The sequence below is a fragment of the Apteryx rowi genome, unplaced genomic scaffold (assembly GCF_003343035.1).
Source record: "Apteryx rowi isolate R43461 unplaced genomic scaffold, aptRow1 scaffold_125, whole genome shotgun sequence".
NCBI lineage: Eukaryota > Metazoa > Chordata > Aves > Apterygiformes > Apterygidae > Apteryx > Apteryx rowi.
Window position 1 is genome coordinate 944,858 of NW_020447475.1, and position 12,591 is coordinate 957,448.

Genomic DNA, 12,591 nt, shown 5'->3' on the forward strand with positions numbered 1-12,591 from the left:
TAGCGAACAGTGGAATTCATGACAAACATTAATTTCTACTCATGAAGGGCCCCATTTAACACTCTTTATTCACATTAATGATTGGTTTTCCTGCCTAAAGAGTGAGCAGGGAATGCCAAATTATGTCCCAAATTAAGGTGTGAAGCGAGCAGTGCACTATAGACATCCATCTCAGTAATAAATACTTACTGTAAGGTTGGCAACAATCACTTTAGGGTCATCTGTTAAGCAAATAAAAAAAAGATAAAGATATCAAAAGGTAAACCATCTGTTGAAGAAATTGCAAGGTAAGAATGTAACATTATAAAAAGGGTTCCTCTTAAAAGTTGTCTGATCATTACTAAAAATACACTGTATATCAGATAGGATATTCTGAATATGGACTAAAAATTTAACTCTCTTCCCTTCACTTAATATTGTTTTGCTCAAGTAATGTTTCATGTTGCTCATTTTTTTATGATTTGGGCCTAAGCTTAAGTTTTATTCTAGTTTCTAAGGATATTCCTTTTCAAGTACTATGTCTGCTTGCCTTTAAAATATAAAACCATCCCCAAAATATTCTGAAAGAACATTTGAACACAACAATGCGCTTTCTTAGAAACAGTAAGGTAAATATGTTACATTTTTTGTCTCTTTTAGCATTACACATATTTCTGTAAGCTACTACAGAGTAAGTGAAAAGCAATAGTGAAATATTCTGGATGAATTTTAGGATTATTAAAGGGCTATGCAAGACGTAGCAAAGCTCAGCCCAACAATAGCCAGCGCTAACTCTGACTTCTTTCAGGGTGAAGAAAGAGCATTTTTCAGTCTAGAGAGAAAGAACAGGCTAAAAGAAAACAGAGTACCATCTTTCTTAACCCTTTTTTGGTTTCTTAAGGCATGATCTTGCTTAGCTTGAACTCTATTGAATTCCAAATCTATTGAATCTATTACAAAGGTGTGCCTACGGGCCTTGGGGCAATATTAGGAAATAGGAAAATGGCAGAAGAATAAAACAGCTGGTAGTTTGCCATTTAATGAGCCAAACTCCAGTTTTAAGACCAAGAAATATGCTTCTTCATTCTGTGTTCAAACTGTTCATTTATAAGCAATTGCAAGTATTCAAACTAGGAAGCTGGGAACAGAAGCCAAAAGAGGAGAATGGTGTTGCGGGAAAACCAGAAGTATGACTCAGAGGTCAGTCAGACTAGCTGATTTTTTGGAAGACAGAGCCATTCATCCTCCAAAGAAAACTAATTTTGCTCAGCAATTTGGGAATTCAAGGATTGAAAGTTCTTTTAAAAAAAATCTTCTCAGAAGAACTGAAATATGAATTTTTAGTAGACTCTGAAGAGCAGGAATTCAGTCTTTCTGTTGGTCCAGTGAGTTTTATCAACATACATTTTGTTTTCAACAGATCTTTACACACACATCCTGTATTCCTAGAGTATAAATATCCAGATAAATTACATTATAGTAAATAAAAATCATGTTTTTATGGTTTCTTTAATCATTCCAGAAATCTCTAATCTTCAAAAAATAATTGTTTGCAAAAATCTGTCTTCAACCAAAGTATGTCCAATGTATTGTGAGGGGTCAGTCGGCTGTCCATGCTATCTGGTAGTCCCCTCCACCAAAAGCTCTCATCCTTGCAGTAYACTTTGCAGAAATGTGGGTGCTTATGATTTATCTTTTGAGTTTCCCACTTTGCATGGTAGCTTAAACTGCTGGCAATGCCAGATTTGCACTGCTACCCTGAATCAGAGCAGCCGCAGTGCTGGCAGAAGCCCCATCCTGGTGCCGCTGCCCTGGAGGTGGTAATCCTCAGCAGAGTGGTTGGGGCAGCTGGGGGCAGCAATGCCATAAATCACAGTTAGCCTCACCAGAGGACACCTGCCAGAGCCCTCAGTGCTCTCTTATAAGGTCAGCTCATCTCAAACACCAAGTCGGGAGGAGGTTTTAATAGCATAACACAATAAAGCAGTAAGTTTAACTGTCCCCCTTGGCTCAAAGGCACACTTTACAGTGTTTACTTATATCCTTCAGCATCCCCAGGCCATCTTGGCTATTTAGCAACCCACTCTGCTCTTCATCCATGCCAAAAGCATGAAGAAGTTACTGAATTCAGAATTAACAATTCACTTAATCCATTAGGTCAGAAAAGGTAAAAGACTCTCTTTTTATATCCCTCAAGTCCTGTTTTCATTGACAGAAGGGTGAAGAACAGCCAGTCCTAAGCTGTCTTTCCTCTGAACATCCTGTCAGCAACCTGCAAACTTACACCCTTCAGGCTACATTGGCCAAGGAGGGGATGGGGTCTAGTTTTCAGGACATAAATGGTATGATTAAACTAACTTACATTTCAGATTATTGCTAGACCTAGGGCGAATTCGCCCTAAAGATCCAGGCAACAAAATGATATCTTCCACGTTAGTCAGATAGTTGCTTAAAAATTCAGTTCTTTCACAAGTAGTGTCTTCCATCCCTGCAGAAGGAAAATGCAAAATTAATCCAGCTTGAAAATGAACATATTTCCAAAACAGCATGCAAGAGACCCCAAACAGACTATTTTACGTATTCTTTTTGTTTTGGTAACTAATCCTATTCCTCTTCTTTCCAGTCATCTAATTCCAACATTAGACACTGGTAGGAGCCAAATTAGATGCTTTTAACACTTGCCTACCTGAGAGAAATACCAGTCTCAATGCTGTAGAAACAATCACCACATATACCGTGTGTGCACTGTCACATCTCCAAATTAAACTCATGGAAAAATCAAAGTCTGTTTCTAGTTTAGTATACTACTTTGGGGAATTTTTTTTAAACAAAGGATTTTAAGAGAAGTCCCACACAAAAGGTATTGTCTGTTGGTGGTCTGTTCTAAGCCAGCCACAGATAAACAATTCTCTCCCAGTTTGTGGCTTGGAGGAATGTATTGACGGGCACAGTCCAGTTCTCAGCACAAAACTACCTCCTCTGTAGATTTGTGCTGTCCCATATCCTTCTCTCCCCACAACCAGACAGGAGGCATATTCCATTTTATTGTTAATATAGCACATCTTGTGAGATTTTCAAAAACAAAGATCTGAACAGAACAGTACTCCTTACAAATGATTAATGTCTGAGTAATTTGTGAACTTTGGATATGCCACCAAAATGTTATGCCAAAACAGGTTTATCTCAAACATGGACACACTTCTTTTAATAGAACCTTCTTTTTCCTGTTTTTGCTGTTTCTTTGCTAGTATTTATTATTTCTTCTCATGAAAATGTTTCTTCCAATTTCCAAGAGTAAGACCTACCAAATCATATAGCTGCTTTTACTGGTAGCCCTCCATCTGTCCCCTAGATATCTTTTGTCCCTTTTCCTCCCTCCTCCATTATTTTGATGGCTTTCTCCATCCAAGCAGACACAGTCCCTCACATACATTCCACTCTTTCTCCTGTTAAGATAGCGTGTCCCATTAATTGCCATGGAAATGTTTTGCTCCAAAGCTCTACTCCTCCCCTCATGAAAAAGGGAATAAGGCTACTAAATTGTTTTCTCCCGTGAAGACTGCCCCCCCCCCAAATATCTGCTGGGGGGGTTGCACTTGGATGCGACATCAAAAATGGCAAGCTTTGAAAAACTCTATATGAGGATTTAAATATCAAGATCACTGAAATTAAAGAGAAGCTTATCCCAGCAAAAATTAACAGGATAGTTGAATTGTGAGTCTACACTGACTGGTTGTGTTTTAGGACTTAACCTTCTAGAAAAATCAGCACAAAAATATCTTAAATGTGACTTTCATTTAGGCTATCCATTATATATACAGCCATATTGCAAGCATTTCTATAGCAATAAAGAATATTTTTTATCTTACCATGATCACCAACAAATATGACATTGACACATCGATGTAGTTTCAACTGTTTCAGTCCATCCATGAGTTGTCCTACTGTCTTGTCAATCTCCCTCAGGGGATTTACCATCATCTGTACAAATACACACAAAGGACAAAAGTTACTACTGTCATTGCAATGTTCCCCCTTTTAGTACAAATGGAGGTCCTTTGGCAAAACTCCGATAGGATAACCATCCAGGTCAAGAGGCAAAGCCTTGGCTGAGTTGTTACACCTACAATTTATGATTTTCTTTTCCATATCCACACCATGATTTCCTCCTGAGAAAGCCCTGCTGGGAAGCTGTCACCAGACAGCAAAAGATCATCTTTATAGCTGCTCTAGGCCTCCCAAGGACCCTTGTACATTTGGTAAAACCAAGTACCAAGAAATGAGAAAAATGCACGTGACTTTGGGATTCAGTTTGTTTCTTCTAGATAAAGAACTCTGCTTTTAAATGGCTGTCTTATGTGAATAGTATAGTCCAAACATGTACATGAAATGAAGCTTTTGACTCAGAATTCATATCCCAAGACACTTACTAAAATTCACTTCAAGAGATATCTGATACTAGGATGACTATATGCAGGTCACTTGACTGCAGTAGAACATGGGGCTCAGAGGGAGGCATTCATCTGCTTCAAAGCCAAGTTTCCAACATCTCAGATTTCAGTTTTGGCAAAATTGCCAGCAGGCCCCAGAAGACATGGATACAGTACTGTGATTTCTTCATTTAAGTTTATTTTTCATTAAGAAACTAAACAGAAAACACTAAAACATGCTCACAGGATACTGTTTTCAGCCATAAGAGAATGAAACATTTTTACCAGATGGCACAGAGAAGGGAACCATTTTAAAGCAAGATTTTAGGCAGAGGACCTGGATTTTGTTTTGGTTTTGAGAAGAAAACATTTGTTGTCACAGTATGCTGACTTCCTCCTCACTTCTGTTTGATTTGGCTGGTCTGAGTATCTGGAACAAAACATTCTCCCAGTAAAAAAAACAGAATGCTAACAAATTTTGGATGAGAAAAACTAGATTTTGGCAGAATTTTCTGAGAAGAAAAAACAAACACCACTTGAATATAACTCAGAAAGAGAAGGTTCAGAAATTCCCCCTCTGTCTGAATCATTAAGGGATGATATATGAGCCTGATAATTTATAAGATGACACAGGAAATGTCATCTCCCATGTGGCACTGTAACAACATGAAGAAACTGCTCACAGGAGATGCAATCATGGTGGGGAACAAGAAGAACAATTTCTGCAACCCATGGTAGTGGTTTGGGCATAGGGTGAGATTTTGAAATATTTTGATTCAGGAAAGCCTAAGCAGTTAGTGTTGTTAAGGCCATGAAACATTCTGAGTTTAGAAAAAAGAAAGAAAATATGGCTACAAGAAAATTGCCTGTTTCAGCATTCTCCCACAGTCAAATAATGAGATTTTATTCAATGAATGGGAATTCAGTTTTTTGAAACTCTATCTGTATAACATCAATCATATAAAGAAATACAACTTTTTCTCAGAATCTAAATCTTATTCAGGAAAAATGGAAATCCAGATAGATTTCCCATTAATGTTTACTTTTGTCAGTGGGCTTGAGGCTGCCTTTGTAAGAAAACAGCAACAATGTTTACAGAGATTTCAGGGATTCATGAGTGATGTTAATTTGTTTAGCTGCTCTCTTCACCAATTTCATCTGTAGGTCTGCAAAGACACTTTTGAAACTCAGAGAAAGTCAACATAAATGAAAAATCCTGTTCTTAAAAGAAACTAAAAGGTCACACAAGCAAGCCACAAAAAACTCCAACTCTGCCATTTCTACTACCTGACTGTTCAAAGAAGCTCAGAGAAAGGCCCTCACCCATGTTTCCTCATCTCGTTGCATTCCTTCTCTCTCAAGTTTTTAAATCCTAGCTATCTTTTATTTTTCTATCCTGAACTCAAGTTTTTCCCCAAAATAGTCACTGAAGGGTAAGGCCGGCTGTAGGTGGCATATTCAGGCAAGGATTTTTCTGTTCACACACCATTGTCACAGGTCATGTGCTTTCCCAGGTGCAACTTCCAAAGAATTATTAGCGAACAAATAAAGCTCTGGCAGGTACCTTTCCTCAGCTACATGTTGGTCTCAGGACTTTGGGAAGCTGTACAGAAGCATTTTATCTTTGAAGATGTATGGATATCTGAGATGGTACTAGAAGAAAGAGCTGGTATTACTATGAAAGCACAGGGTATGGGTTCCAAGACGTGCAGACCATAATTAGATTCTCTCCTGAGTTTTTGTTTGGAAGAAGTTTGATTAGGAGGAAGAAAGAATTTTACTATATCCTGTTTTCTTTCCTTGGTAGGATCCTGGTCTATACTACATTCCATTGCTCTTGAACAGCACCAAAAGATTAACTTGCATACGTGATGGGAAATATCTTTTGTAACAGCGGGATTTTCTTTTCTGAAATTCTAGTGATAAATTCAAAGTTGACTTTTCATGAAGAGTTCTGAAAGGGATAAGAAGTTTGGATAAACCTTTCATTCAGAGAAAGAAAGAAAGAATCACATATGCTCACTTCAGGAGGAATGTTACAGGCTACTTAAAATACTTAATGACAGAGAGGTATAACTTGCCAGGTAAATTAATGAATAATAGCAATATTGTCCACAGCAGTTATCAGTTCTTCTCTCAGGTAAATCAGTGTTAAAAGTACTCTGAAAATTTTCAGTTTTCTTATACCTGACAACTTTCTTGAAGCCTTTTGTGTCCCCGTCTGCCCCTTCCCACTTCCAAAATGGGCCTCAGAATAACTATTTCAAGCTGAATCTTTGCAACACATGCAACAAGTTAAAACACACCACACACACACCTATTGAGAAGACTGTCTATGGCCTCTTGTAAAATACAGCGGATTGTCAAGGCTTTTGTTTGAAGCCTAAAGGAGAAACATTTAGGTTGCTTATTTTACAAATTTTTGAACTGTTTAGTTAAAATTCCTAAATGAAAAGAGCACAGAAGTTGTCTATTACCCCTYCCAATGTGTTAATTAGTGCCAGGTGGAGAAAGGCAGTACACTAAGGAATACCCTTTTCCTCCACATTCATCTTTTCCCAATGAAACAATTTCCAGTTGRCATTTTTCTTGTGAAAACAGACTTATACACCACTGTACATTTCTATTGCAATCTGGCATTCAGAAATTATGTAATCAAGAATCTCTTGCCCTCCAAAATTACAAACTGGTTTTAAAATAGATATTTTTAAAATAGCTTTTCAAAGTTTTCCTTTTCCTTTTAGTTTTTGAGAGTCACATTTTCAGGGTTTCTCCATAAACAGGATGGCTAGAGACAGAGTCTCAAATAATCATGAGACTTCCAAGAGCTGGGGAGTTAAGGAGGCTACCAAGTATTGCAGAGTTTGCAATAGGTCAGAAGGGTTGGCAACACTCACAGTGTCTTTCCAGGAATTTATCTGACATTGCCTCCAGCTGATGGCTGGGTTTTTAAAGAGATTTTAAAGACGACTTTCCCTAAAGCAAACAGAGTCTGAAACAAGAAAAACGGTTCCCAGAAAACTTGGTCTTTTTGGCTGCTTTCCTTTGGGTCCTTCAGTACACTTATAGAAGTTCTGTCTGCAAAGTCCCAACCTGAAGCATGGAGGGAACTCCCAAGTTGAAAAAATAAAGCTAGAGAAGTGCCTAAAAAGTGGCACTTCTGTCATAAAGTTTTGGAACACATGGAACTTACTTTCTTCCGGCGAGCTTGCGCAGCATATTGATCCACTCTACGTACTTTTCTTCTTCTTTTCTTTGGAGCTGCAACTGGTCTTTCCTGTCTCCTCTTAGGAGCAAGCTTTCTCTTAGGTCTCTTAGGCGAAGTAAGAGGGAAGCGATAACTACTCTCCTGTACTGGCAGGGAGAGATGTCTGGACTCAGAAAAAAAGCCCATCTTCACTCACATCAGATAGCAAAGCTACCTGCGTCAGCTAATCCTCAAGCACAAATATAGTGGCGTCTTCAAAATTTTAGGCATTTGGACAATTTAGGATCTGTCTGTCTTTAAAGAGGAATCCACCAAATTGTACTGAAAGCAGAATAGCAGTTATAAGAGCAGACAGCATAAAAGCAAATGAAATTGGTATTTCAGGAGAGAGTATCTGGGGCTTATGTTTTTTGAAAAGATATAGTTTTGCTTATTTTTTATCCATCAAGTATTAATCCACTAATATTATCAAAAGATCACCAATATAAGTAGAATTAATTGCAGACAATTTAATGAGTGCTTGGGGGAGAGGGTAGGTGGAAATGCAACACCTCACTTGGTTGATGGTTCAAGTATGAGTACTAACACACCTGCCCAGTAGGAATGGCTTTCTGCAAGGTTTCCCACACACTTTTTGGCTGAATCGGTGACTCTAGGTACCCTTATCAGTAGTGTTAGTCAGTGTCACCATTCTGTGCAGGCCATGTACCCCACTGATATCACCGGAGCCCCTCTAGCCACTGTCTGGGGACTGCAGGTCATGGAGCTTACATCCTTCAAATCAATTGGGCAGGGCATATTTACTAGTGGCAGTGCATCAGAAAGCTGCACTGCTACCTGCCATGTACCAGTTTTATGTGTAATTTGAGAACTACATTTCCTAGCACTTTCAGTACAACATCCCATATAAACAATACTATTTTTGGGGKTTTTTTTCCATAACTGCACAGATAACTGAGATAGACTTAAGAAGTGAAAAAGCCTTTTCAAGACTTGATTGGAAAAAAATACCATTATTTAATTCACTGACACTTTTAAACTGTACAGTTCCCATTGACTTCAACGCAAGCGGGAGGCTCTCAGCACTGCTTGGGGAAGCAGCGATAGATGATGCCTACTGGGAGACAGCAGAGTAACTATAGTGTGCCAAGTATAACGGAGCACGCTGAATGGGCTTGAGAAGAGTCAGTGATTTATGATGATATTTACTTCTATGTATTTAGTCAGCTTCTCACAATTGTTCAGTTACAGAGTTATGTAAATAGGGAAGGGGAAGGAAGGGGATGTTACCATCTGCCATGCTGTTTCATTGCTTCGAAGGCAAGCAGCTGGAAAGGAGATTCTAGTCCAGTCTCATTCGTCTCTCTCCAGAAAGGCATTTTAATAAAGCAGCACCAGAGTTCTCTTTTTTTAAAACGCTTCAAGCTTTGTGCAGTCCTGATGAGAGGAGCGGCAGGGAAAGGAAGGATTCTTGTTTTACTCTCTCTGAATAAACTCAGACAGAGCTTCACAATGCCAGAAACACACGAGCGCAGGAAACCCAAGAGTTCTGAACACCGAAAATGGCTGTCTCGAGACAGCATGTTAGAGGAGCAGCAGGGACGGCTTAGCAATGCCAGTTTTCGACGTGTTTTAGAGTTCTTACAGTAATATATTTCTAGAATATTTTATATCCCCAAAAAAGTTAGCTTGGAGAAAAAAAAATAAAAGCCAAGTTCTTATTAACCAGCCAAATCTTAGTCTTGCTTGAAAAGAGTCAGAGTAGAGTTATGGAGGAGGGAAACAAATCCCTCCCCGCTTACAGAAGGGAACTGTAACATCACAAGGGTAACTAGCCAGCCAAAGCTCTGCTTCTTGACCCAGACAGACCAACCTACCAGAGTTCAACTGCAGAAGCACAGAGGGAAAGAAAAAAATTTGCAGAAGTAAATCAAGAGCAAGCAAATATTTGATAACTCCCATCAACTGTTCCTGAAAATAGAATGGAACCTCCTAAAAATACATCCTAAGAAGTTTATTCAGGTACCACCAAAATAATACCTGGACAACCAGTTCCATTTACATTGAAACCCATGATATTAGAGGACATGAAAATTTACTGTAGTGGTCATTGCCCATAACCTGTATTCCATTTGTATCAACAACACTGGTAATTCACCCATAAGGTTTAAGTGCTTCTAATTCACTTTATTCCTAGCTTTTAAGGCACTCTGCATGTAGGTTGTTGCTCATGTCCTGTGAAGTTCCTAGTGCCAACAGCTGAAGTCACTGGAAGCTGAAGATAATCAGCAGTGAACGCCTTTAGACCTTTAAGATTATACATTTAAGATACATTTAGAGCATTATTTGGAATAAGAATCTCTAGTAAACACCCACTTTACCCTAATGGATATTTGGAGGATTTCAAGATGTAAAATTATTCCTCAAGCTACTAAATGCATCAGGAAAAGCTCAGGATAAGATGTTCACTGTGCAAAAGAAGAAATCAGAAGCCCATCTTAAATATAACAGATAATTGTTCAGAGCTTGTTTTCAAACATTATTGTTTTGCTGATCTGCCTTTGCATGAAGAAAAATAAAGTGGTCAGCACTAATCCAACTGTGTAACTGCTGCCAGCTGTATACAAGAAAAGAATGATTTCATAGGGAGGTCATGCTGTCAGTATCAAGGAAGCAGCTGAAAGGGATCCCTTTGAGGACTTCCTTCCCAGCTGATTTATGCAAGTTTTATAGCTCCTAAAAATTATATTGAAAATAAAGTGTAAAGAGAAACAGTATAAAATACTTCCTAGCTTCTCTGTCCTGAAACCAGGCCCCCCAACAAATCTCAACATCTGTATACTTATACAACTGTATTCATTTATTTAAACTTCCATTCACAAAATTATGGCCACTGTTTGAACTGTAAGCCCATACATGCTCATCTACTAAATTGTCTGTTCTCAATTTGCTAAAAGTCAGTTTCATGCTCTTCTTGTGTTTTACATAAATGTCATAAATCAATTTATTTGTAAAACTTTCACAAGCTGTTAATTCACACTTATTAAGAGCCTAAGCTTTTCCTTGCAATTAGAGGCCAATCTTTAGATAACCATCCAGAAGAATCCCCAAACAACAAGAGCCTTAGGGGGCTTTCTACTTTTGTAATGATTTTTGTTATGATGATACAATTACCTTTAACTTTTTAGACACTTATAATTAACCTGAAACTGGATTACTCAGCATCAGACTCTTAACTAGCTTGTTAAAGGCTCAAATTTAAAGAACAAAATCAATGTCATCTTCATAGCCTCTTTAAGTCCATGGAAAGAGCCCCACAACTCTGTTCAGAAGGAAGTGGTTGTCTACAGATAAATAAAATTACAGTTGTCAGTCATAAGGCACAAATAATATTTGTAACAACTTCAGTAAGGGGAACTATAAAGCACCATTGAGCTGCATCAGGTGCCTGGCTGCTCTGGGAGACTGCTGTAGCACTTTTCAAAGGGTAGGTATCTGATACCTTCCTCAGTTTTCAAAGGTTTACAGACACTTTTTTACCATTTAAAAGGCATGTATGAAACCTTCTAAAGTCTTATGACTGTGATCTACGGGCAGACATTTGCACTGAAGCCAGAAGTTTTGCCAGATGTTCAGCTCCCAGTCACTCTAAGCAGTGAGATATCTGGGCACAAAATTCGTTTTCCCTCCTGACAAATCCCAGACAACTGCATAGTCTAAGTGCCTGTAACCTGCTCAGCTTTGGCAGGGAAGCAGTATGCATTACTTTGAGTCAACTACTGAAACCTCAAACAAGGGGTTAAACTACTGTAGTGTTTTGAACATAATTTTTCATTAAAATACCTTACAGTGCTTCAAAACATTTTCCAAACTCAACAGTCCTAAGGGAACAGTATTGGCAGAACTTCTTGAACCCCTGTAGGGCCTATATGAAACTAGAAATAGCAGTTTTTTAACAGTTCATGACAGACTGGAATTATCAGTCTGGCTACTGCAGGATATCAGCTTTAAAGAAACCTTTTGCCTTCTCTGCCTTTTCCCTCAACATTTTCTGTATGATATTTTTATTACTTTTGAGAAGGAGAAATTGTTTGAGGAACGTTAAATTGTGCTGTTGAACCCAATTAATTTCATGTCTTTGCCAAGGAAATCTTTCCATTTGCATTATTATATCACACCGAGAAATAGTCTCCTGAAAGGCATTGGCAGTTCCTTCTTAAAAGTGAATCTCAGATGATAAATCCTTAAGACAATAACTTTGCTTTCTCTGGCAGTGGGGAAGCATACTGCAGAAACAGGAGAAAAAAAGTTGCTAAAAATGTTACTCCTGAGCAGTGGCAGTTATTCCAAAAATTTTTTCAAGACATGTGCTTTGTATACAGAAGAAAAGCTATACCAACCTCTGAGTTGAAAGGACCATATCTGTGGCCAGCAGCATCTGGTTGTTCAGAGTAGAAAGCATAAACATAAGGCCTGAAAGAAAGAAAAGCCTTGTTCACATAGCTTTCCTTCAATAACAACAAAAAACCCAAACCTGCCAGGCCAAGTCAAATCAAGTCAACTTTCCAACTAGAGCTGGCTTTATGGAAAGAAACTGTTGTTCAGTCATATGTTTCCATGGTATGATTAAGCAATTAGTTGTTCTACAAATTGATTAAATCCAAGCACACATGCAGGGAGGCTCATGGGGTACCATCTGAGGACACACACTCTTTTCTTCATTTTGCAAGAGAGATCATAACAGCAGCTCGCATGAGCTTTGCAGCCAGCAGTATGTGGGAACTTGTGTACTAAAAAGGTAGTGATAATTAAAATCTTGAAATTTTCCCAGTCTTCGGGGTACAGTTCTGTATCTGCCATCGTCTGTAAGGTTGTTAAGTCATTATTTGACTCAGTGGGATAAGAACAATCTAGCTTAATCCACGTAACTAAATGTTTCTTCATAGAAAAGAAATTCATACCATAAATTTATTG

General features: G+C 38.4%; 1 protein-coding gene across 3 annotated transcripts in view; it reads right to left on the reverse strand.

Moving 5' to 3' along the window:
- Window positions 1–12,591, reverse strand: part of ENPP2 (ectonucleotide pyrophosphatase/phosphodiesterase 2) — a 57,853-nt gene that overhangs the window by 19,014 nt on the left and 26,248 nt on the right. For 2 of the 3 annotated variants that reach the window (XM_026055687.1, XM_026055688.1), the window contains exons 11-14: window positions 12,018–12,090; window positions 3,849–3,960; window positions 2,342–2,467; window positions 190–221 (exon numbers count right to left, since the gene is read on the reverse strand). In XM_026055687.1, the coding sequence (XP_025911472.1) occupies window positions 190–221; window positions 2,342–2,467; window positions 3,849–3,960; window positions 12,018–12,090 (343 nt within the window). Of the gene's footprint in view, window positions 1–189; window positions 222–2,341; window positions 2,468–3,848; window positions 3,961–7,602; window positions 7,759–12,017; window positions 12,091–12,591 lie in introns of all 3 variants that reach the window. The other variant, XM_026055686.1, reaches the window with a different exon arrangement.